The sequence below is a fragment of the Pagrus pagrus genome, assembly GCF_965226575.1.
Source record: "Pagrus pagrus genome assembly, chromosome: 12".
NCBI classification, from domain to species: domain Eukaryota; kingdom Metazoa; phylum Chordata; class Actinopteri; order Spariformes; family Sparidae; genus Pagrus; species Pagrus pagrus.
Window position 1 is genome coordinate 4,697,479 of NC_140196.1, and position 27,127 is coordinate 4,724,605.

Sequence of the window (27,127 nt, forward strand, 5' to 3'; positions counted from 1 at the left end):
GACATCTTGCAAATCTGGTCTCGTCAAAAAAAACATCCAGAACTCACATCAGTGCTTCATGACGACTGAAACAAGTCATCGATTCAAGAATAGCCGTTCAATTTAAATGGATCTGAAGAAATTAGAGAGATTGAGAGAGTATGTCTCCCACTTTCCTAAATTGTCAATCATCTCAGATTTATCTTAAAGCTCTCCTTGGGGGGTCCTGATCCTCCAGTTGTAGACCGCTGCTCTTGTTTGCTGGATGACAGGGGCGTCACGTCTGGTTAATCCATCCTGTCGGTCTGATATCAGATGTATTTCTGTAATTGAAACCATCAGCTGCATGCAGGAAGTGTTTGCAGCTCCTCTTTGATTCTGCCTGAACTTTAAATATCAGAACCAGGATCTGAGTTCGACTCACGACAGTATAAATTCAATCTTATCTCACAGCTGTGTAACTTTGTAGAATCCAGTTCTGATAAAAACACAGATTATATTTTCCATCTTTCATTCGACCTACTTTTTGACTCTTATCTCCTCTCGCTGAACAAAAACATCGGGCCGATTTCACACATCAGGATATTATCACGCGTTTCTCAAGCTCGGATATAGATCCAGTTGTGTTTTTCTTGAGTCCGCCTGCGTCAGATGATGGTCAGTGTAGGAATGTCTGCAGAGATTTAAGGTATTTTGGCCCCGTATGGTTCTTGCACTCTTGTAACCTCGACCCCGGTCACCCCCTGTTCAGGAATGTGAGTTTCTGCAGAGGTGAGTTTATGTAAGGTCCCACGGTGGCCGACGTGGGAGGAGCTTTACTGGTCGAAAGTGATATTTTTAAAGACATAAAATCAGCTGACTGTGTACGGATCTTTTTGTTTGGGTCAACTTTAGTCCTCGTCTGAAGGATTTACATGTCCCTGATGCACACAGCGGTCTGGGAAAAGGTTCAATAATTGCTTTGAATTTAAAACCGCATTGATTTATGGCAAAGAAAAAATGTGGTACACAAGATAAACACACTAAAAATGCATAAATATGTCCAGTTATCATATCCAGTTACTGACGGTGGATGTTTAGGTGCTTTTCATTAATATCAAATGATCTACATGAGTGGATTAAGTTGATTTTCTGACCAATTTAAGGACTTCTCGTCCATTTTTGCTTACAAATTGAGGCTCAGATATCCAGTTAAGATGCACATCTGATTGGTATTTAAATCCAAGTCAGGGGAAGCAAATTGTAAAGCTCTTCTACCTTTAACTGCGAACATGTGGGAGGTATTTCTGCGTTAAATTCAGCGCTACATCATGTAATCGCCACACAATGCAGCGTGCCAGAAAATGATTATGAATCACACATGCAGACTAGACATTTCACCGGAGGGGTCAAAGTAATTATTTTCCCTTTTTTTTACGGTTTTCTTGTTTGTCTTTGCCACGGGCAGAACATGTGGGTGTTGTTGGGGTGTGTATGTATGTGTGTGTGTGCGTGTGTGTGTTTTTATGTGTGTGTCTGATGTTGATGGTGAGCGTTCATGACAAGCTGATGATATATGGATGTAGTCTACACGTAGGCCTCCTTATGTCTGCGCTGTATGTGTGTGAGATAAATCTGTCCCTCCTCACTGGGATGGCTGCAGCACTGGTGTTAAACAAAGCTCTAATTATATTAGCTTAAATAACACACACACACACACACACGCACACACACAATTACTTTGCCTACAGACCCCCAGCTAAACTCAGCAGATTGAATTAAGTCCTCTCGCTGAACCAAATCACTTTGTCTTTACTCCAAGTTTTACAGCAGCTCTGGTGGCCAGAAACCAGTGACTCACAGCCAGAGGTACTCGTGCCCCCGCGGGGTTGGCTACTTTAGCAGCTGCGTGGGGGGTACATGGTTTTTTTTATTAGGAAAACATACCCACATAATAAGCCACCTGGACACCACTTGTTGCAATTGAGAATACATCGTTAGTGAGCTAACAGATAAGTCTAAACAATTAAATAGCTAAATGCTAAATGCTAAATCTTTTGTTTAATCAGTAAATAAGTCAAAATTGTTTGCTAAATGTAATGGATAAATAGTTTAAACCCTAGTAAGCTAAAATATGGTTAGATGGCTCAATTAATGCTCAACAGTTCAACTAGCAGATAGTAAGCTAATGGCTAAATGGTTGCAAATAGGCCTGAAAGTAGGCTAACAGATAGCCTAGAGGTCTGCCACTGATAAGTTCACTAAGTGATGAAAAAGTGGTTGAAATTTAACGTTAAAGCTAAATGTAATGGATAAACAGTTGCTAAGAGCAGGGTCGGCGTAATGGGTCGGCTAAATGTTTGAAACAAGCCGCTAATGTAATGTTTAACAGTTGGCTGGTTGGCGAAAACTGATAAATAAGTAATTGAAACCGCTAAAAAGGATAGTATAAAAGTTTTTTTAAAAGAAAACGTTTGCTAAAAGTAGCCTTAAACTGTTGAAATAGGGTAATTAGCTTAAACTCTTGGTTAAATGGATGAAACAGGTACACCTAGCTGAAGTAGGCTAATGCTAAACCGTTGAAATAAGTAGTTTTGCTAAAAGTAACTGATAAATGGCCTAATGAAACAGCTGAGTGGTGAAAACATTTAGCTAAAAGTTGTTGTTAAATGTGTAAGTTCGGTCGCTCCAGCAGCAGCCGACCAACAAACATCGGTTCAGTTTAATAAAAACCATTCTGCTTAAATCAGCCATTTAAAATCCATTCAAATAAACACATTTGGGAAAATTATGTGTGGTGTTGATGGCGGTTTAGTTCATCTGACAGTGCTGGAGGGGGAAACCTGACAAAACGGGTCGAAACATCTGCTATAAACAACCAAGAAACTTTTATTCAGACGGGATCTTTGCGAACAGCCCGGGAGGAATCAAACAAATGACGTCCTGGAGTGAACGTAGGGTTTTTCTCTCACTCCGTCCCGGCCGTCACCGTCGTCGCACGGCCTCCAGCCGGGCCTTTGATCAGCCGAACGATCAGTGGGGGCGTCAGTTTTATGTCCTTTTTCGTCCGTTTTGATTGGAGAGCTCGCTTCCATCTACCCCGGGGTTGAAGTTTGTTCATCGTGCCTGCTGTGAGGGAGACATGGAGGTGGTCTCATGAATAGCAATGAGAGAAAGAGTTTTTTTTCTTAGAGAGTAGGATGAAGCCAGGAAACAGAAAAAGAACGGGAATTTAGACAAACCGATGCTTCAGCTCGCTGGTATTCAGCTCTGTTTTACTTTTCTCATTGTTCAGCTGCAGTTAGATGCAGTTTCTGGCACGAATCCTCTGGGAAAATCTCTGAATTGGAGGATTTGGGTCTTGAAAATTGTCAAGTTAACAAATATTGTTGATAAGCTCCGAAAAAAACAAAACAAGCTCTCCGCAGTGTCGCAAGCAAGACTTTCTCCCTAATTTATTTGTGGAACTTGGAATGAACTAAGTGTGTTTGTGTCAGTCTGGCAGACCTGGCGTCTCCAGACAGGCCTCCCACACACACACACACACACACAGGCACACACACGCAAACACACACACAAACACAAACACACACGTTTCCTTTTGTTCCACCTCCCTCTTCCTTCCCCAGGGTCCCCTGCTGTTACAGCGTGGACACTGTCGTCTCAGAGATACAGACGTGTACTTAGTGTTGGTCCAAACAGTGCAAATGGTTCCAGGAGGCCAGAGGATTGCAGTTTCCACGAAGGAGTGAAACCTTTAGTCAGAAAAAAGTGGGAATCGGCTAGTTTAGAGCTGAATTGACACGACACCAGCAGAGATATGTGCCTGTGAGGGTTTTTGTGTAGTTTATGAACACTTAAAAACACTAAGGTACAATCGTAGTGCATTTGTTCTGCTAATCATGAAGACTAAAAGCATTAAATGATTAGTTCTGGATAATCTTTCAAGTCATTCATTGATTCATTAATTCTGTCGGCCTCTCTGATGTGAAGATGTGCTACTTTACTCTGTTTTATATCATTGCTAATTCATTTATCTTGAGCTTTTGGACTGTTGGTCAGAAAAAAAACAACACGTACTCTTTGTTCAGTGAGCTTCAGCCTCAAATAAAACCCTCTTGTGTCTGTTTTGGACGTGAAGCGCTCTGCGGTCAAGTTAGCAACGATATGTTATATGCAACTTCTGGTTAGACTATCAAAATAAAGCTGAATGCTTTGAATAGTAACGTTGCCAAACGGTCGCGATTATGCAAAAAGATCATTCTTTGGATTAAAATAACGAAGCTCATGTCACGTGACATCACTCACGTTCACATTACGTTATTCCCTCTTAACTCTTACTCAAAAAACAGGACATGAACTCTGGTCTCTGGATGAAAAGTCCGTTAAGTTAATGACCGGCTGAATTACCACAACAACCTCAGTGGCGCTAAAGGTTACGACACTACGACGTCAAACTTTGAAGCTCAGAGCTCATCAAGAGTGAGGAGTGAGAACGGGCTGAAAAAAAGGCATATTAGGACGTCAGCCTGGGCTCTAAGAGGCCATAATGGGCATTTTTCACAACTTTTTGACAATAATTCATGACCTGAATTGTAAGAAAATCTGTAGATAAACTGATTATGAAGATAATAACTATACAGTGTCATGATAGAGTAGAAGTTTGAGAAAAAGCATCAGCCAGACGTCAGAACGTAGATGTACAGTGAGCCGCGAGAAACAAACAACACAGCTGCTTTTACTGAAATCTGATGACATTCAGTGACACTTTTGCAGTTTTCGGTGGGTTTCAGACTCAAATATCTGCATGTTTAAGTGTATATAGAGACGATCTGCCTCTAAAATGCTGTTTGAAACGACTTCTTTACCACCGTGAGTGAGCGCTCAGCAGGGAGCCGGGACAGACTTTACAACGTCTGGGTGACACTTTAATCACAATGCTCGCTTTGTTTTTCTGCCTCAGTCAGAAACAAAATGAGCCTTTAGATTTATAACTTTAAACTCTTCTACGTTTTCTTCTACGACCCTGGTCCTTCTCGACTTTAAACAAATGAGCAGATCCTAAAAAAATCAGTTCATCCAGCTAACGATGTGTGTAATAACGTTTTTAAACTATTAAAGGGGCAGTTAGCGTGTCGAACATTTCCCCTTCTGACCCCGACTGTGATGCAGTGAAATGATGCAGCTCTCGACTCATGACGGTAACTTGATAATTATCTGCTCGTCTGTTGATAATCTGGACTTCATAACTTCATTTAGAGACAGAAACGTCTTGTCCGATGATATTTCAAGACACACAGAGTCCACTGTTTCAGTTTACATTTATCTCATCTATTTTTAACCGACACATTAGCAGCTTTCTGGATTCATTCATTCATTTAAAAAAAAAAAAAAAATGTCTTCCAGGTCTGAACTCTTCAACTCTTTGCTAATGGAGTTTTTCTGTCCTTGGCAGCTTTTGCGTGTGTGGAGCCGCTGGGCATGGAGTCGGGAGAGATTTCCTCGGAGCAGATCACCGCCTCCTCCCAGTACAACTCCAACTGGTCCCCCGAACGCTCACGGCTCAACTACCAGGAGAACGGCTGGACGCCCTCGGACGACACCGTCAGGGAGTGGATACAGGTCGGTAGCGCTTTGGTCACGTTAGAGGTCGAGGGATCGTTTTTCTTGTTTGGGAAAACTGAAGTTATGTCACGCCGTGCTTCATTTTACAGTCTGATCTCAGGTCTGCAGGTTCGCTCGTTCGCTCAGCGGTGGTCCCTCAGTTCGAACCTCACTGCGCCTCTGAGATCTCGCTCACATCTGGTCTGAATATTGTTCACTCATTTGTACCACTCTTCTGCACGTTTCAGGGACACGGCAGCAAAAAAAGGAAATAACCCAACATGCATTATTTATTGAGACCCGCCTCTCCAGCGCCGTTGACATTTTTCTGTCTTCATTGTGAAATCTGACGAAAATGCAGCAGCGCACGGATTCATTTCTTTAAAGATATTCAACGTCTTGTGCTGCCGGACAGGTTTTCAGAGGGAAGAGGTGCAGACAGGTTGGCTCCGATGTCGTGTTGGGACCCATGCAACAAAATTGTTTCCATTTCAGGGCTGCGTTTACGTCAAGCGTGTTGAATGTATTCAGGCAGGATACAGAGTCATTCACAACTGCACTGAGAGGTCCAAACATTTCAGTTTCTATTATCTGTTGTGAACTGTGAAAATACAATAATTTGCTGTTGAGATGCACGTACAGTCTGTGCATTCGTTCTGGGCTTTACAAGATTGTAGCTTGTCCTGTTGTTGAGCTTGAGATAAAAAAGTAACTTTAGCTTTAGCTAGCAAGTCACTTCCTCTTCAGCTACAGTTTCAGATCTCTTTCGTTAGCTACTTTATATCTGCGTGCTGTACGGAGGCAACTGGACTTGCTTGAGGATGTTTTACCTATCATGCAGGAGGCTTCTTCAGTTCTTCAGATGTTCAGCAAGTCCATGTGCCTTCATATACACGCACGTAGATGTCCCATGACCTGGATGACTGAGTACCTTCACCAGCATGTAGCTACAGTACCTTCAAGTTAGCTGTCTGAGGAACACGGTGGAATAAATGTGAAGGCAACCTCTCGAGCCTAGAGCCATTTTGCATACACAGAAATTATACGTTTTTATTGCATGAGATCTTTAAACTCTTAACTCAGCTCCTACCAAATATGTAGATACTGCATTTTTGGCTTTGTACGACAAATATAATCTTTTTTATGACCGACAAACTGAAGAAAAACATTCAGAAGATAGTCGAAACTCTTCCTCCCACAAGAACAATCTCAAACAGGAGCGTTGACACGTTAACCCTCCGAGTGATTCATCATCAGCACCCGGACTCTACAGCTGTAAAACACCCTCGGGACGTACAGTAGTGAAAGCTCAGCCTGACTGATTTACTTTATCTATTTCATGCTGTGCTCTTGAACGCCCCACGAAGAAGAAGTGCATTCCTTCACGTTTCAGCTGAAGCTACAGGAACTGCAGCCTGATTTGTTTGGAGTCCCTTTGGCGCTCAAATTAATGACGACCCGACAGGACGACAGGTCACCGAAACGTTTGGTAACAACAAGCATCTGCTTCTCCTGAGATGGACCTGGAAAAAAACTGTAGGTGAGATCGCCCCCCTCCAGACGGACCTGTAAGGTGCAGCCCCGCGATTAGGACGGTCCCATTGTCCCGGACAGGAACTCATACAGGAAGACTCACAATGCCCCTCGCAGTAAGAGCAGACCCTCGCTTCCTTCCTGTGGAGGTTACAACAGGAAGTCGACAGGAAGACGGCCTCTGTGCCAGATTAGTAGCAGCGGCACTCTATTGTCCGTCAGGGGACTTCTTTTAGCTACCGGGCCACAGCTGAGCCCTCTGGGATGTAATGATACGAAGGACAGTGTTTTTAATGGAAGTAAATGAGTTCGTATGTAGAGAGAGCCAAGTGGTCGTCCGATGGGAGGAGGCAACGCTTGAAATAAGAGACGTTTAAGGACATTTTAGAAACAAGAAAGGACACCAGAGATGCTTTATGTTATGAGACATATGAGATTAGATCATTTTCTGGCAACTCACAGGAGAGCTTCAAAAATCCCTTCGACATTTTGTAATCAACACATTTTTCTTGAGTGAGAGCGCTCGGCTCACCTTGTTGCTCGTCTGGAGGAGGACTTGTAAAGTCAGGTAAAGACGACCAGTGTGGAGCTCACGCCGAAGAAGCCTACACACTTCATCTATAATACATCATCGCACAGACGAGGCCGAGTCGCACCACACCAGGCAGAACGGCAACCTAACCCCGGGTTACTGTTTGTTTGTGGTAATGTGATGAGCAGTGTAGTACTCCAGCAGAGGAGTACTGGTTGTGTGTTTTTTTTTTTTTTGGCGCCTCTGGGCAAAATATTCAGGAGCTGCTGTGTGTGTGTGATCTGCAGTGTGTGCTGTATCTGACGGGTACTGAAACACAACAGGAAGGAACACAATGCACAGACGGTGGGTGGAACCGGGGGCGTCAATAAAGGACGCACAGCTCCACTCTGGAGGTGATTGTGCATGCGAGAAGCGACTGGACAGCAGGTTTTATACACACTCGGTGTGATGGTGCTGTTCAAGCCTTGTGCAGCAAAAATATATTTTACATTCACGTAGATCTATAATGTCTAACAACGATATGTTCACCTTGTAATTACATATTACACAAATATAGAGAGTGGACACGTTTTAAATCAGTGTCATCTTCACATGTGTTGAGATACATCTATGATACGTTCTCTGCATGTTGGCAAACACACCGATTCTTGTTTTTCTTATGTTGTAAAGAGAAATAACCATAAATTCCTCACAAATATATTATCTAGTATTTATAATAATGTATTTTTAGATATATATCAGCACTAATGTGACCCCTTATTCCTTCCCACTCTCTGTAAATATTGAATTTGATTATACATTTACTCGAGTATGACCTTTACCAGCTGTCACTGGTTCTGGTCGCTCTACGTTAAACCAGATTTTGCAGGATCTTTCATCAGTGTCCTTCAGTAGCTATTGGGCTCATTCTGCTTATTCTGAGTAGAAACAATTTGCAGTCGGGATTAACATGCCCACTTCTCATTACGTATAAAAAAACAGGGAGGTAAAACCACCTGGCCCAGTTTGCTGAGCTTGTATCTGCCCTCTCAGCACCACCGTGGCGCTCCAGTGCGTTTTCCACGAGGACGCGCCGACTGTAGATACCGAAGGAGGTGACGACACTCATCATTCAGCTCAGCAGTCATGAGATCCGCACCATGTCACATGCTCGCCCCTCGCCGCCCGAGGCTGCTGCGGCGTCCGGCCTGGTTGCTGTGTCTTTCTATGTGTGTGCCGTTAAAAAAGTAGAGACTTTGTTGGCAGTCCCTCCTGAAGAAACAGCGGACCATCCCCCTGCCACAGTGATTTATAGCCCCCAGAACCAGCGCTGCCACCCTCCCCCCCCCTCCCCTCCGACTCCGTGAGCCGTTTGAGTTATGACTGGTTGTTTTTGTGAGAAGAATTTTCCATTTTATTTGATTAAGTGTGGTGCGTGGCCAACTCCGCACAGCATGGTTTGCCTTACGGCTTTTCCATTCATCTTACTTGAGAAGAAAATTACAACTTAGTTAATTCTTGCATGCCTGCCTCCTCCACTGCAAACACCTCTATTATTCATTTAAAGGCATTTATATTTTATTGATACTATTTTCAGGTTACTATTCATAATGTTGTCGTGGGGGGGGGGGGGTGATGTTACCCGGTGGCAATTTGGATGGCGGCAGACAGTGAGCTCATTATCTAGCTTTATGATAAATCTGTAATCATATTTTGCACTGCGGTGACTCATTTCATCAGCATGCTCGAGATTCGCAATGAAACTGGAAAGACTCGCCATCTGTTAACCACATTTTTTTCCTTTTTTTTTTTTACACCAGCGATGATGACAGAGGTATTAACTGTAATGCTTAAGGGGGGAAAAAAAGTGCTAAAATGTTACTTATGCAGCAATAAAATAACCTCGTGCAAAGTGACAGGAGCATTACAAGTCGATTTTAATGGGGAAATTACAGATGAGTCCATACTTGCAATAAGAAAAGGTGATTTAAGATGAAGCTCAAAGTGTTTTTTAGTAATTTAACGACACAAATCCGCGTTTCATGTCTTTAAAATGTCATCAGATACGAAATCAAGAGTGCGTTTTTGCTTTAAATGCTGCGTTCGAGCTTCATTTGTACGACTGCGGCTAAAAAACGGTCGGTCCGTGCATCTTCCCAAGTTCTGGTGAATTGACTTGTTATTGAATACTGATGTGATGTAAGCCCAGGAAAGGCTTCCTTCCCCTTGTTGGCTTCAGGTATTTATAGACGCCGTCGCCGTTTGTCTTCAGGATCTCTTCTGACGCCACCAGGAAGAAGAAGCTCAGCGACGTGCATCTGGAGAACACATTTTAGGCCTCGTGTGAGCCGAGTGTGCCGTACTGAAAGACAAAAGATCCTCCAGAGAGCGTTTAAGGGTCCCTGCTATACGGAGACCTCTGGAGGAAACTCCCAAAACCCACCGGAAATGTCAATAACTGAGAGAAAGCTTGACACAAATCAGACCTCTTAATGTGCAGACACGCATGTCTGAGTTGTCTTTAAGCACATCAGTGGGCTGCGGTGAAAGAAGTCGAGCTTCTTATCGTAAATCTAAAAAGCAGGGGAGATAAAAAAAAAGGTGATGAAATGGGAGTTGAGTCATTTATTAAAGAAAATAGAGCCTCCAAACTGAGTAGATCTAAATAATCTGATGTTTATTTTGGATTAAAAAAAAGAAAAACTCATGGCTACTATTTCAGAAATTAAAAAAAAACAAAATTCCTTCTTTGTCATCGCTGCCAAGGAGATGATTCAAAATGCTGCAATGAGCTTTTAAGGGCCCAGTGGTCACAAAAGTCACTCAGCAGATACATAACTAGGTCAAAGTTATGAACAAAAACATAACTCGGGAAGGTTTTTAAGGTTTTGCTACTTTTATCTCCTTGATTTGCTTCTGTGTTAATGTTATTTTAAGAGACAGGGCTGTCTGATCGGTGTGTTGCAAAGAAGTTTTCATGGTATAAAAGTTACTATCCCCGGTTCAGATAGGTCTACTATTGGGCTCTTTAATGGCTGTTTCCGCTTGTTGGAAAACCCGTTGACCAAACAGAACCTACGTGGGAAATAGTTCCTCTTCCATTTCATGAGAAATAGCAACAGAAAAATGGCTCCAGACTTGTCAAGAGACCAACGCACAAGTTGTTTTAAGTCCAGTTACAATAGTTTAACCTCAGTTTAAAAGTCCAGTGTGTTGAATTTAACAGCGTCTTGCAGCCAAGTTGCAGATTGCAGACCAATTGAACATCCCTCGCCTCTCCCTCCCCTACAGTGGCCGGTAATAATGCAAAAATTACAAAAGGGAGTGTTTGGTTTGTCCATTCTGGGCTACTGTAGGATCGTGGTGGACTCCATCGTAGAAAAGGCTCATTCTAAGGAAGGGAAAACACAACATTTCTTAGTTTCAGGTGATTTTAAACTCAATTTCTGCCGATGGGTCCTGCTAAATCATGCAAACTACACCTTTAAATCAGTATGTTTATCAGTGTGAAATCCTCCAATCAGCAGTTTGACCACAATGTCTTCCAAAAGCTCATCTGTAAGCTCATTTCTTCAGGCATTAAAAGCACAGTAAAGAAAACCGTGTGCCTGTAGTGAAGATATTCTCTCCTCATTCAGTCCGCCGCTCCCCCCTCAGAGTCCAGCGCTCTCTAAAGTAAACCTCAGATGAGACGTGAGTAATTGAGGCTCTTTCTTTTACTATCACCGCTGAAGCAGTATCCTGTTTTGGCAGGAAGTGGCAGTGCTTTTTTTTTTTCTTTCTTTCTTCAATCTCATTTAGCCACACTTGACTGAATTATGTCCCCCTTCCTGCATTTTGTTCCCTTCATTAAAAAGCTTTAAGTGTGACTGTTTTCCGTGGCATACATGTAGGCACTGCCAAGTGTTGAGTAATTAGAAGATGGAAGAGCAATTAGCCTCAGTCGTTTGATGGAGGAAGTCTGGAGATTGTAGCTTTGACCGGCAGCGACTGAAAACATGTAACGACTGTAACGGCTGGCCCGGTGGCTTTACTGTACGTGCCGAGGCTTTTTCCTGTTTAAACCGGGGCAACATCATTAACTCTTAATGACTCAAACTCTGGAAAACTGTCAGTTTAACGCGGAAATATTTTTACGTCTGTCAAAAGTTATGTAAGGACAGAAGAAGTTCGTTGTTCGTGTGTATGTCGCTCATGCGTTTAGCTTTTTCTGCACAATGGAAACAGTAAAGTCCCTTTGAAGCCATCTTGGAGGCTCGTGTTGGACGTGAGGGAGCCTTTTGTGTTATTTTTCTAATTTTCTGAGCTAAAAAAAGAATTTAAATCAACAAACCCTCAAGGAGTTCATCGTAAGATAATTGAAAAATACTAATATCAGGTCAGTTTCAGTGTAATATTTTTGCTAATCAAGACGTAAAAAGAAAAAATGCCCATTACCATTTCCTGAAGCCTGAGGCGATACCCTCGATTTGATTGTTTCGTCTCACCAACGCTCCAGAACCAAAAGATAATCAGTTTACTGTCTAATGAGACAAAGCAAACCTTTCTCAAGAGCAGTTTTTACTTCAGAAGTAATAAGGATTAATGGATTATCAAAACAGCTGCAGATTAATTATCCGTCGCTCACATGCACACCCTCTTTGTGTTTTCTTTTTCCACGTTTCTGACACTTTACCATTACATAAATACTGAATCATCTGAATCTGCAAACTAAATAACTACATTTTTAAATAAATGTAGTGGAGAGGAAGTATAAAGTAGTGAAGTACCTCAAAATTGATCTGAAGAACAGTACCGGTTATTTGAAATTAATTTCAGTCCCAAATATTTGTGTTTAGGCTCCTTGATTTCTAATAATGTGTATCGGTATCGGCCATGAAAAAGCCATATCGGTCGACCCAGTAGTCAGGAAGGTGCGTCAGGAGGAGGAGGAGGAGGATGCTGGGGTTGGAACAATGGCTGGATTACTGGATTTTCACCTTGGAGACCAGGGTTTGAATCCTGTGTGAAGCCAAAGGTCACAAGTGATTGTTTTAAGGAAAAACTTACTTTAAGCTGATTAGTTTTGGTGCCTTTTATTTTTGAAAGTGTAACCAAACGTTGTGCGTTTGTTATTTCCAACTTGACGACGGACTGAGGCCTTGTAGGCGCGGCTAAAGTGACACTGACATGGTGGACCGGCGGGTGTATCACATGTCTCAGCATGATGGGGTCTGCACAGGAGGTAAATCCTGGGTCATGACATGAGTCAAACGATAGGAAAGAAAGAAAAATATTAGGTTTTTTTATTGTGAAATGCTAAATAATTTCACATCCTATTGATGGTGGGCTACAAGGAAACATTGCTTCATTTAAAACAAGCTGAAAAATGATAAGAAACCACTTTACCCAACTTCTTAACCCGACGCTTGATGCTACAATGATCAACAGAAATTACCTCGCAGACTGTTTATGTATTTCACAACAAAACTTGCACCATATGTGTCGTCGTTACATGCAGCATGTGTCGTGTTTGGGGGGGATACATCTCGTGGGAATCTTATATCAGAAGGCAGCTGGGAAACGGCGGCCAAGCAATCCCACGAAACACGGTTTCCCAAGGGTCTCCCTGTCAGTCTGCGAGCCCACACAAGACCCACGAGAAGCTATTTTCCTTCTCTGTTCCTGGAAAAGCAACAGTGGGGGAAGTTAAATAATGGGCCTCCGGTCCCTTCCCATGTACAGTATCACCGCGGCAGCGTCTCTATGGTCATATAATTACACGCCATACGTTACAGGCATCCCGCAGACTGAGGCGCTGTGTATTTTGGTATGCAACTGATAATTTCCAAACTCAACAAACAAGCAGTTTTGTTTAGTTGAAGCGGAGCGAAGTGGAAGTCCAATGAAGCGTCACCTCATTTAATGCAGTTATGATAATAAATGGACTCCGCTTCACGCTTTGATGCAGTTTGGAGGAAGTTGATGTGAAAACTATATATGGTTTTCATCATTTTTAGTATTTGTGGACAGTATACCCACTGCGAGGCTTTCTGTTATCGCTCTCTTTGATGATAACTATCTTTTTTATTAATCTCTTTTTTCCTTTTTTTAATCTTTTTCTTTTCAAGCACTTTGAACTGCCTTGTTTCTGGACGCTTCCTCGCCGCCGTGAGATAAAAAAAAAAGCCTCAGCCGATCTGAACGAGTCTTTTTTATCTGTTATTGAGCCCTTTAGATCATAACTTCATGAGAAAAACTGGAAGCGGGATGCGATAACGTCACTCGGAGTTGCTTTGAACGAGTGAAACTGCTCGTGAGACGAGGATGATCACACACGTCACCAAAAAAAATGGCTGATTTATAAAGTTGACTCTATATCCGGATGTGGCGAGCGTGTCCCGAGACTCAGATCTCTGCTAATGAGTTCGTTTACTATACTTGACTCATTCAGACACAAGACAATACATTAAGTCAGTCTAGTCATACAATCAAACTGGGATTTTCCCCTCAGCCACCAGAGACATGCCGGCTATTTTCAGCTGTGACAGCTACAGTAATTGCCTTGTTTTAGCAGACAACTGCTCCGGTCTGCAGAGATCTTAAGAATTAAAACCTGGCAGGGAAAAGAAACTAAATAGCAGGTGGTCTCCGGCATTTTGAATAAAAATAACCAATAAAGTAGCACTTGTGCCTGAACATAGTTTGTCCTCGTTAATTTGTGTGTCTGTGTGTGATTTGTTTTTTTTTTTTGGGGGGGTTTGTCCACAATTTTAGCATTTTTCTATGTCTAACTTTTTGTGTTTTACCCGTGAGATAAAGTGTCAGCACAACTTGCCTGCTGGCCAACAGTTTGTTTGGGTTTCTCCGTGACATTTTGACCCTCACCTCTGACATTTTGCTTGTTTGTTATCCTACTAAAAGTCAGAAGAGAGTGTGGAAACAGTTTCTTCTCTGTTTGTCAGCGCAGAGATCCTGGAAGACATTTTAAACCGAGCGACTGGCAGGAAAAAAGACTGCTAACGTCTTTTTGTTTTGTTCTATTAATGTTATATGTTTGATCAAGTAAGCGAGTTTGCTACTATTACATCCAAGAATCCCAGGGGCTTTTACCTCGAGTCACAACCTGGCAACCCAGGTCACGTTATGAGGATACCGCTCAATATGATCCCACTGTTTCTCTTGACCCACCCTGCTCTGCCTCTGACTGACATACCCTGATGGTCTTACCCTAACAATAAACCAATCTCACTCCTCGAGCATAAACCTAACCAACACAACCAACACAACCAACCAATCAGAGGCGGAGTGGGGCGGGGCTTAGCTAGAAAAGCAGCTGTTGTCTGTTGTTGCTCAGAAAACCCACAATGTGTTGTTTTCTTATTATAAATGTTACAGTCAAATACACATCACGTAACCTTTGACAGAGCTAGGCTAGCAGTTTCCCACCGTCTCATGCAGCTATTTTTAAGTCCAGTTGTTTTTGTATTTAGGGCTCATTTATTCATAGTTTCTCTCAACTTGAGCACACACACACACACACACACACACCACAGGTCACACAGTCATTAGTGATTCGGGTGGACAGCCGTTAAATTGAGCCTGAGCCGGCTCTCCCACACATTCACACACACACACACACACACACACACACTCTGTCTGGTATGCTTTAAATGAGTTTGAAGCCACACACACACTCCTCAGATTCTCAGAAAGTCGACTCTTCAGTTCATCAGGACACAACAAGCCTGAATGAAATCACATGTCATGCTTCATCCAATTCAAGGAATAGATTAAATCAATAAGTAGGAACCACAAAAGTTACCGAAAAACATCCACGTTTCGAACAGTTTCTTCTCTTTTTATGGTAAATTTTAAATCACTGTCACGTCGTAGCAGAAACAGCAACTGCTGAGAGGATTTTCAGCTGTCAGGACGTCATCTCGACAGGTTTTAGTGGCTATTTGAAGAGAAAATGATGGAGGAGAGCACTCATGACTTACATCACGTCGTCAGCAGTTTAGCAGTGGAGCACACTGACTGCATAATGTTCCTGTGAAGGTTTTCTGTAATGCGGTGAGAGAGGCGGCAGTCTTAACAAACGGGGCTTGGCGATCTCTCCAGCGTCCTGCTCTGATTTTTCACTGTCTACTTATGGACGGATCACAGTATAATTAATGAGATCTGAGCCTCTTGTTTCCCTGATGCTTCAAGTCAAACAAGGTACAAGGCAGTGTTGTAGATGTGGGATCATGCTGTGGCTCTTTCTGTGTGAGCTGGTAATTAATTTTAACCTTCAGATTATATTTTGTTTAGGACGTTGGCTCCTTTACGTCGGAAGACGTGCTTCCTTTTAATGCAGTCACACTCTTTAAGGATACTTAAAGATCTGCCGAGGACAAACACGACCTTTTAAAATTTAAACTTTTGCATCACCAGTCTTTCATTTCCTTTCTTAAGTGCTTTTTGACAGCACTTGAAAGCGCTTCTCATCACTATCTCCTCCTTTAACCTCCAATATCTCTTTATTCAACATTATTTAACGCTCTTAAAGTGACATTTAACCCCAAGAAACTCTAGAATACAGGCTGTCTATTTACTAAATGGAGCGAGGTGTCCCTCGGCTTGTGGTGCTCAAAGCGCCCAAAACATACATTCAAAAAAACTCGAGTGAGGTCTCTTTACACAAATCGTGACTCATTTACGCAAGATAATCCACAGACCGTGTTGTTATGTTTAGCTGTATATTTCAACCACTTATCTACAATGGCTAATTATTATTTATTTATCACCTTTACATAACTGTCTCAACTTATTATCCATTACTTGTGGATAACTATTAAACATCTTATTCAGTAGTTTTTGGATAGCGATCCATTTTGGCCAGTTTATTCATTTAATCTAACTTCACTGGACTCTTTCAACCAGCGTTGAGTCCGGATCTGCCTCGAGGTTTCTGGCAGTTTTTTCCCACGACCGTCGCCAAGTGCTCGCTCTCGGTGGGAAATATTGGGTCTCTGTAAATGTATTAATAAAGAGTATAGTCCAGAACTGCTCCAATTGGAAAGCGTCATGAGCTAACGTGTCGTGAATTGGTGCTACAAGAATTAAAATTGACTGGACCGGCAACTGCAGAAGCACCTGGCCTGTGATCCTGATCCCTGTCTGAATATGTTCACTAACTCGTTCTTGTATTCGCTGTGTCTCCAGGTGGATCTGGGTTTTCTCCGGTTCGTCTCAGCCATCGGGACGCAGGGAGCGATCTCGAAAGAGACCAAGAAGCACTACTACGTCCGCTCGTACAAAGTGGACGTGAGCTCCACCGGAGAGGACTGGGTGACCGTGAAGGAGGGCTCAAAGCAGAAGGTAATGAGGAGTCGTTGATGCTGTCAGCGCACATAGATATGTATTATTGATGAGTAACGAAAGGACTCTGCATTCCAATCAATGGGGACAGCAGCGTGGGTGGCTGAATCAATGTTTTTTCAAGGCTGACAGCATTTTGGCAGCATCCTTAATATGAGCCTTGACTGAAATGAGTGCACTGAAAGTCAGCTCCACAGCCCACTTCTCTCGTCAAAATCATGATCCATTTCTGCAGAGACGCACTGATGTGACAGCTTGAGTTCCTCGTGAATCAACACAAATAATGGACGGGGGTACACGTACAAACTGCGTGTTAGCAACAAACACATCGTTCCCAGGGTTGGGCTCGAATGTTGCATGATGGACGGCTTCGTTATGTCGATATGGGTCAAACCAGAGTCTAATGAAACCACAAGATGATCAGAAACCTGGTCAGCTGATTATTACCCGTCGTGTGTTTATTCATGAAGCAAGTAGTAGTAGAGGTGACAATGTTGGTGGAGGCAGTAGTAGTAGTAATAGTAATAATGGTAGTAAAAGCAGCAGCAGCAGTAGTAGTACTAGTAGTACTACTACTTGTAGTAGTACTACTAGTAGTAGTAGTGTCAGTAGTAGTAGTATTAGTAGTAGTGCTGGTAGTAGTAGTAGTAGTAGTAGTAGTAGTAGTAGCAGTAGTAGTAGTGTCAGTAGTAGTAGTAGTAGTGTCAGTTGTAGTAGTAGTAGTAGTAGTGTCAGTAGTAGTAGTGCTGGTAGTAGTAGTAGTTATGTCAGTAGTAGTAGTAGTAGTGTCAGTAGTAGTAGTGGTAGTAGTGTCAGTTGTAGTAGTAGTAGTAGTTGTGTCAGTAGTAGTAGTAGTAGTAGTAGTGTCAGTTGTACTAGTAGTAGTAGTAGTAGTGTCAGTTGTAGTAGTAGTAGTAGTAGTTGTGTCAGTAGTAGTAGTGCTGGTAGTAGTAGTAGTAGTGTCAGTAGTAGTAGTAGTAGTAGTAGTAGTAGTGTCAGTTGTAGTAGTAGTAGTAGTAGTTGTGTCAGTAGTAGTAGTAGTAGTGTCAGTAGTAGTAGTGCTGGTAGTAGTAGTAGTTATGTCAGTAGTAGTAGTAGTAGTGTCAGTAGTAGTAGTGGTAGTAGTGTCAGTTGTAGTAGTAGTAGTAGTTGTGTCAGTAGTAGTAGTAGTAGTAGAAGTAGTGCTGGTAGTAGTAGTAGTTATGTCAGTAGTAGTAGTAGTAGTAGTGTCAGTTGTAGTAGTAGTAGTAGTAGTAGTAGTAGTAGTAGTGCTGGTAGTAGTAGTAGTTATGTCAGTAGTAGTAGTAGTAGTGTCAGTTGTAGTAGTAGTAGTAGTAGTAGTAGTAGTAGTGTCAGTTGTAGTAGTAGTAGTAGTAGTAGTAGTAGTTATGTCAGTAGTAGTAGTAGTAGTGTCAGTTGTAGTTGTAGTAGTAGTAGTAGTAGTGTCAGTTGTAGTAGTAGTAGTAGTAGTGCTGGTAGTAGTAGTAGTTATGTCAGTAGTAGTAGTAGTAGTAGTAGTGTCAGTTGTAGTAGTAGTAGTAGTGTCAGTAGTAGTAGTGCTGGTAGTAGTAGTAGTTATGTGTCCTCCTCTGTGTCTTCAGATCTTCCAGGGGAACCACAACCCGACAGATGAGGTCCGCTCCTTCCTCCCCAAACAGACTCTGGCTCGTTACGTCCGCATCCGGCCCTCGACCTGGGAGCAGGGCATCTGCATGCGCTTTGAGATCTACGGCTGCAGGACGTCAGGTAACTGAGCCGACACTCACACAGACTCACGCGCTGCAGACGATACGAGGCTGACTGAATACCTCTGACTTCCTGTTGGTGCTGGAGTCCACAGACTTTTTCATATTTCATTCTCATACTTCCTGCATTTTCCTCCTTTATTAACTCGGTCTGTCACCACGGGGTTCATTGAAGTTTAATGTAATCTAATTCTTATATAAGCTCACATACATATGGATTGTGGGCTTGTGCTCACACCCACACTCATTTGGTTTTCTCTCTGTCGCGTCCATTTTTCTAATATATTATGAAGCATTCAAACGCCACAGAGGGACAGGACTTGGCAGGTCACTTTCTTTTTTCATAATAATCACGTCATTATTATGGAAATGTCCCTTTTGGCTCAGTTTTTGATCAACAACAAAGACCGCTTTCCTCCATTTTCCAGGACAAATGTTTATTATTATGAAATATATTTATGTGGCTCACCTTATCTGTGTTCAATACTATTTAATTGAACATGCAAACTTCTATGTTTCCGTCCTTTAACCTCTTTTTTTGAACATTGTGGGAACTTTTGTAAACACTTGAGCTACTTTGTTAAACTTCTGACTAACTTTCCCGAATCAAAATGTAACTTTCTTCACCATTTTTTATAAAATAATGTCCTTTTTGCAGACGTCCGTATACCCTGGATGCATTTATATAACGCTAAATGTGTCTTAACCGAGGGAACGTCAACACCTCGCGTGTGAAGACGTGACTTGAACACCTCTCGATAAGTTTCTACCTGCTTCAGGAACTCGTCGTCCGTCCTTTTTTTCCTCCGAGGCCATACATCCTCCCTTTAACAACATTTTCTCACTTTTTTTTTTTTTGCACATCGTGAATCAAACTTAACATCTTTTTGGCTGCCGCATGAGAATCTCCTGCTGCTCTCTGTTGATTTAAAATAATCACCGCTTCCAAGGCGAGCGCAAACTCCCACAGAAGGACACCGTTATTCATTACAGAGGAGCAGAGGAGAATCATGCTGCCTCATTACTCATCCTCTAACGTTACATAAACCGCGGTCCTTGATGTGCTACAGTACAAGCAACTCTCGGTAGGAGAGCTCCATAAAGTAGATATTAGGCTCTTACTCATAGGAGAACAGGCTGCTGAGTGCTAGACAGGTGATTCAGGAGACATAATGGCGCAACTGGGAAACCGGGAACATGTGAGTGGTGTGTGAAAGTACCGAACAGAACTCCGAAACCCATAACCTTAAACTTAATCCTCATCTTGACCTAGATTTAATCCTATTTCTATTTTTAATCTTGAACCAAACTCCTGATAACAAACACGAAATGATCGAATGCATTGAGTCGAAGCTCACTTTCGCTCGTTTAACCCACTTTTTGTGTCCCTGGGAGAACATTTGGTTCTCATAAGCACAAAAACACAGGAACCCACACAGAGAGGTGCTGCAGGGGGGTTTCCATAAAGAACAGTGCGTTGTTATAAATTCACATTATGGAGGAATTTACATCCTCGGGAGCTGTTGTTAAGCACCAGACGTAACTGGAAGCATTTGTCAAATACAGATATCACACAGAGACCACGTCTGTTTAAGCCCCGGATATTGGATCCACCTCGTCGTTAGTCAACTCTGACGAGATCACCGTGTCCGCGTATTTCATTAAGTGTTCTTGTTTCCGTAAAAAAAAAAAAACTAAAAGCACATCTCAAAGTCGCTCAGTAATTATCCCGGAATATTTCCTCGCACTTGTTAGAGAAAACAGACCGGCCTGGTTGTTCAACAGATTGTCTTGTAGCCTCGAGGCCACGCGTAGCCTCCCCTTCAACAGCCGAGCCCGTCGGTGTCAAGTGCCCCTGAGACGAGACTTTGAACCTCCAAACATTTGCCAAGGACTCTGCTACCAGCTGCCTCCTGGCTTCTGACAACGTGTACTCATGCAAATCTCAGATGGACATGCAAAAAAGTACAAATCCTCACTTTGAAGCAGTGTATTCAGCTGTAAGAGAAGCAGCAGACGAGAAGGTAAAACTTGAGGTTTTTCTTCTTCTTTTGAGTCCGAGGTGTAAGAAAATATGTTGTATACATTAAAGTCCTGTTGATTTAAGAGCTATAGATAATTGACTTGACTTTGCTTGATCCTGGAGGTCTAGTAATTCATCCAGGCACACCAGAGTCTAGCCGGGGTTAGGGTTAACACTGCGAGATAGGGTGTTGGACCTTGGCAGAGGTATGCACTCTACTGAGTGCCTAGTTCTATCTAGTTTTTAGCAAAAAATAGGTTTTCCTCGACCTGTAGATCAAACCAAAGTGGGTTTATCGTATTCTACAGTTTGTTGAGGTTGTTGACGCTTCTTTGATTAATAGTTCTGCTTAAAATTGGTGGAAATGTGAGCTGGTTTACTAAAAACGTCGAGGATCCAAGACTCTTGAACAGAACCGGTTCGAGAACCAGAGCTTATTTGGTGGAAAAAGGGGAATCAGAGTCGGCAAAAGAAGTTTGAACCTTTCGCCGCAACATCTCGGCAGCCCTCGTCATTTCACGTTGCTTTGTTAGTATTTACTCTGCTGTTTCCCTCATGATAACTTTTAAATCAGCTGTGCGGTGCTGGGACATTTGATAAGCCTAGAAACTGATGGATCTTGTTCTCAAACTGGACTTGCTGGATCGTACTTCACTGTCTCACTGGTGCCTGAAGCAATGCAGCCATTTAAATGTGTTTAACTGGCTGTTTCCTTTTCTGAACACCGCCGGGAAAACAGGCTGCAGATTCTGACGCAGTGCTGATCTGAACCAGACTTCGTAACAGTAGAAGTAGAAGTCGTAAAGCACAAATACAGTCAAACATACAGTCTTCATACATGCGTATATACACAGAGAGCTGCATCCTGGTCAGTTCAACCAAACTCCTTCCACAGATGATAAATGAGTCTTTGGTGTTAAATACTGCAGCAGCGCCCAGAGGGCATCAACTAAAACCGCTGACTAAAGCAGTGACAAGATAAGGATGACAGTAGTCTTTCTTATCACACTGTACGCCTTTCAAAAGTTTCTTATCCGCCGCCGTTTCCTCTCATTCTCTCTGTGCACAGACTATCCGTGTTCAGGGATGCTGGGGATGGTGTCCGGTCAGATCTCAGACGCTCAGATCAGCGCCTCGTCGTACGCCGACCGGGGCTGGGTGGCAGAAAACGCCCGCCTGTTGACGGGGAGGTCGGGTTGGACCGGGCAGCAAACCAAGCAGCCCTTCAGGAACGAGTGGCTACAGGTGGGTTGAATACAGAACTGGGAATGCTTAATCACGGGTCATCACAGGCCGGGGATCGACCATTTTGTCCCTCTTTCGTTTTTTTCCCTCTCAGGTGGATCTGGGCCAGGACAAGATGCTGAGCGGCGTGGTGATCCAGGGAGGGAAACACCGCGACAGGAACGTCTTCATGAAGAAGTTCAGGGTGGGTCACAGCCTGGACGGAGAGGACTGGACCATCGTCAAGGAGAACGACACCACCAAGCCCAAGGTTGGTACATCCAACCTACGTTTGTGCCTCCTTTTGCATAACCGAAGCTGTCGATATGACCGACCTGATGTGATTTTCACCTTCTTTCATACTTTTGTTGTGCTGAGGTGGCGGCCATGTTGGTTTTGTATGACGAGAAACTGTGTCTGTTTTTTCAAAAACACCCATTTATGTGTTACAGAGATAGCTATTGAAGTTAGCATGCTAACCAGGTAGCTCCCAGCTAGTTTGCACCCCAAGAGCTGAGCCTGGTGCTCCAAGCTTGTCTGGGCAGAGTCAGCTGATTGGTCTGTTAGCAGTAAGCTAACTGGCCCAATTCTTACATATTGCACCTTTAAATTGACAAACATTACATGTGTAATTTATTTCACAGTTCAGACAGGATCAGAAAATGATTTATCTGCCTCTAATAACCATACAAAGCCTTTTTTTTTTTTTAAATAAGGTCCCATGAGGGGAACTGGACAGGGAGGAACCTGGCCTCTCTATTTATCTGTAGCATAGCTTATTTATAAGCAAATAAAAAATGCAACTAAAAGGCCTGAGTGGACGTGAACTCTTCATCCATCCTCTCTTTCTTTCTTTCTTCCTTCATCCTTCTCTCCGTCACTGCCGTCTGTCTCGTTCGGTGCCAGTGTGGTGATGCAGCCCGGACAGATTAACAGAAAAGCAAATTACACAGGAGACCGATAAAAGCTTGTTGACATGACATAAACCCTCCTCTTACCGTAATCTGTAATTCCTGGAGAACCATCTCACGGACGCTCGACAGGCCGCAGAAAAACACACCGCTCCCGGAACGAGACGTTTAGTGCCCAAATTACAGACTGCTATTCGTGTGAGCGCCGACCGTGTTGTTTGTTGGATGCTTTTGTCTGACGCACTCCAACGAAACGACACGAAGCGAGACGGAGCTTTCAAAGGGGAAATGGGTGTTTGTAGGAGCAAATGATGAAGGAATGAAGAGTAGAAAATGAGGGTTTAAGAAGTCACAGTAGGATTTATTCTCAACATTTATTTATTCACCTCACTTTCTGTTGGATTTGTTCTTTCGCTCTTTCCCTCACAACGTCTCAGAGCTCCCACATGGTCTGATTAACTTCTGCACTGGAAGTTAAACTTCTGATCTGATCTTTCTTTAACTGAATTAACTGGATTTACTCACTTAAATCTGCCCGGCTGCCGTAATCCAGATAGGAGCAGAGAGAGGAGCTGATAAAAAAAACATGAATATGTTGACCTGAGTTGCCTTCAGTTATTACCGTGGTTTTCATAATAATTATGCTTTGAGCGCACCGGGATCGATCTTCGCCAGCCTCTCAGGCATCAAATCTTATTGTTAGAGGTTGTTAGGGCTCAATAAAAGACTGCAGGCAAGACTCAGGGCTAACGAAGTCCAACCACCTCCTCTGAGCTTTTCAAAAGGGGTACGAGGAGGAGGATCACGCCTCCGTGAAGAAGACTAAACACTGATTAACTCACGTGTAGAAATGGTGGACTGTGTGGTTCACCAGAAAATGTAAAGAAGACACTGCAGTACTGTTTTGTTGGTGGACAGGATCAAAAATAAGAGCATCACAGATTAATCTGGAAAGATTTTATTTAAATATGTCAGAGCCCTCCAGTCTCAGTCTTGGTTTCTTTGTCTCTTACCCTTCTGGGCGATTTGGGTTGCGACTTTGATTCTGATCCTCGAGGAGGAAATTCATGTCATTGCTTTCAAGACCCGGCTTCCTCTCCTCGGCCGGCCCCGTTGGTGCGACATCCTCCTCTATGTGTTCCAGATGGCGGGGCGTGAGGACGAGGTTAGCCATCAGACTCCTGCTGATTTACTGCAGACGGAGATCTAGATGCTCCTCCATCCCCTCGCCCTGCCTCTCCGCTCTGTTTCCTGTGTCTTTTTTACAAAAACCGCTTCAAAAGACGAAGGCAGGAAGGCTCAGCGAGGCCCCGGCTGGTACATGCATTTACATTTACATGTCCTGCTCACACGTGGAGATACTGTAAGTGCTCATGCATAAACACCAGTGCACTTATAGTGGCCTGTTGGTCACTTTACACTAAGCAAATACCCTATCTTAAAAAAGGGACGCTTGTTTTTCTAACTCTTCAAAATGTTCTACATAGTATGTTGACAAAAACAGAGGACATTAAAATAAGAGTGAGTTGTAATCGTCCTGAAATTGCACAAATACTTGAATTGTAACTCAATCAGCTCAATTTGGAGGTGAACTTTGTTTTAATTTTAGTTTAAAGGAGCTCACGAACCACGTTGTCTCACCCGATTTGCAGACATTTTCGGTCGATGTTCTTCTTCTTTGAGTTAGCTGCTAACTGCTGCTAGCATCCCTCTCCCCGTCCCCCAGGTAATACCACCTCCACCGCCGGCTCAGAGGTGGAATAACAATGACCTTGCAGGGTTATATACAGAACGACTCCTTTTATTAAAAGTTGAAGGTACATAAAAACGAGGTAGACGTTTCTGCGACGCTAACAGCAGGTAGAAGGTAAAGACGGACAGCGTTAAAAAAACTCAAACATACTAAAATCTCGAAACCCTTCGAGTAGAATAAAACAAAACGTCGACTTGTTCAAAGGAGCGTTAAAATACAACCTCATGCTCGAGACGGGAGAGTACACACACTATCAATGAATAATGCAACAGCAAAACAACTAGCAACAACCCGAGAGACGTCATCTCTTTACTCTCACTCTTTCTTTCCTTGTTTATTGTTCATGTAAACAGTCGGTCCTGTGCTACTTCTTTCATATGATGTCATTGCTACAAAACTGCCCCAGTTTTCCCTATGAAGGTGAAAAAGTTAGCAATCTGCGTAGATGTTAGCACGCCACTCGGGCAAAATCAAAACCAGACTCAGATCTTGCTGTATTCTGTACACAGTTCAGGATTTGGCACACGCGGTCACATCCGAGCTTCCACCCGTGATGCCACACTGCAGTCTGTAATAAATCAGGCCAGAGGAAACCTCAGCGGTTCAGACAGGCAGGAGTGCGTTTGGTGTTCGGTGTCCCGCCACTTGGCTCCCAGCGGTGACGGAAACCATTTTCATCTGTGCCTCTTCCACGTCGGACATATGAAAGGACGGCCTCTGGTTCTGATTTCCTGGCTTTTGGCTCTTTGTTTCCTCTTTTCATTTCATTCATTTTGTTTCAGCTTCTTCTTATCAAACTGACCGATGCTTGATCAGAAGCAGACTTACGTTCGAAAACAGAAGAGGTTATTGTTTGTTTTAGTCCTGTGGATGGGATCCAGAGTGCTGCAGAGTTTGAACAAAGGCAAGACAGAGCAGTCAGATTTGTCTGCGACCTGCCTCTTTATCATTTACCTGAGGAGACTGTCTGATTTGTCCTGAAAGAAAACACCAGATTGTTCTACATTTCCTGGAAAAACATAATTTCAAGGCCTCAGGATTCCTTGTGCTCAGTGAAATATAACATATAACTATAACATTAACATTGTAAATGTCTGTAAACATTGTTTTTTCTGATACTCTGAGCTACGTACAATCAACACAAATGATTATTTGCAGCTAGAAATTGCAGCCTGTCATCACCCATCTTTAGTCTTTCAAAGCCCCTGACATGTCTCTCTGTTTTCTGCCGCAGGTGTTCATGGGTAATCAGAACCACGACACCCCAGAGCTGAAGCCCGTGGGACCCCTCCTGACCCGCTTCATCAGGATCTACCCAGAGAGAGCCACCAACGAGGGTCTGGGCCTGCGACTGGAGCTGCTGGGCTGCGAGCTGGACGGTGAGTGTCTGGTTGAAAAGATGTCATTTCTTACATATTTGCATTATTTACATTAACTTTAACTGATGTAATATAATAATCGTGTGTAATGAAATGAAGAGCTGGTCGAAGTGAACACGCAGGTCTACTTTATAATGATCTAAGACATTTATTCATTGCCAACATTGCACAATAACAAGAAGAGCAAGTATGAACTGTCGTCCCCGAGGCAGTTTGTCTCATCGTGTTTCATTTTAATATCACAGTGTTACGTGGAGGCTGATATTAAAGCAGAACACTGCTGTGGTTTCTGGCTTTCGGTCGAGTTGTTCTTGATTGAGAGAAGCGCTCAGGTAACAGATAACACACGGAGAGACGGCTGAAATACAAGACGAGGCGCTTTTTCTGAAGATAGTCGATGACGGTCAGTCAATCAGTCAGACTCGAGGTTAGCTTCAGCAGCTTAACTCTGTTTAGAGAAGCTTAACATGAATTTAAAGCTGAAACAGACAACTGTTATTCTTTAATTTAGTCGATCTGCTTTCATTTCAGTGGAGACATGAGAGCGTTTTGTCAAAACAGCATCGTGAAATCGAGATTTATCAGGAACCAAAGTAAAACGCTTGTGTTATCATTATTCTATAACCTTTTCTTTTACTTCATGATGATACAACAAAGTGTAACTTCCTGGAGAAACGTAGCCGATTGACTCTCATCTCCAGGTCGTCAAACACGCTCTGGTTTGGCGTTTGACCCAATCTGGCAACCCAAAGCGTCAGTATTTGACGATCTGGGGAAAAACACACATTTGCTCGTTCCCTGTGAAAATGGTGAACGATTCCCACCAACAAGCATCTGTGACGAGCATCTAAACACCACACATTTTCAATGTAAGTTCACATAGACCGAAAGCCTGTAGGAGTATATCATCATCATCATCATCATCGTCATCGTCATCGTCATAATCGTCACCATCAAAGCACATTCACAAAGAAAATGAATGAAACGTCTCACCTGTCGCTGCATCAACAGTTTGCGTCGCCCTCGAGCCCGAGTGGCCAATAGGAGAGCTTCAAACATCTTTTGAGGAAAACACTCAAAAACACGAGTGCAGGAGGACGGGAAGTGTTCAACATGCAAACAGCACTTCAAGAAGCGT

General features: G+C 43.0%; 1 protein-coding gene across 2 annotated transcripts in view; it reads left to right on the forward strand.

Annotated features, from left to right (window-relative positions):
* The window catches only part of LOC311266740 (neuropilin-1a-like), an 86,034-nt gene that overhangs the window by 42,767 nt on the left and 16,140 nt on the right, over nt 1-27,127 (forward strand). For both annotated transcript variants that reach the window (XM_084369261.1, XM_084369262.1), the window contains exons 6-11: nt 5,414-5,580; nt 16,799-16,954; nt 18,556-18,700; nt 21,792-21,967; nt 22,062-22,217; nt 25,845-25,989. In XM_084369261.1, coding sequence (XP_084225387.1) covers nt 5,414-5,580; nt 16,799-16,954; nt 18,556-18,700; nt 21,792-21,967; nt 22,062-22,217; nt 25,845-25,989 — 945 coding nt within the window. The remainder of the gene's footprint in view (nt 1-5,413; nt 5,581-16,798; nt 16,955-18,555; nt 18,701-21,791; nt 21,968-22,061; nt 22,218-25,844; nt 25,990-27,127) is intronic.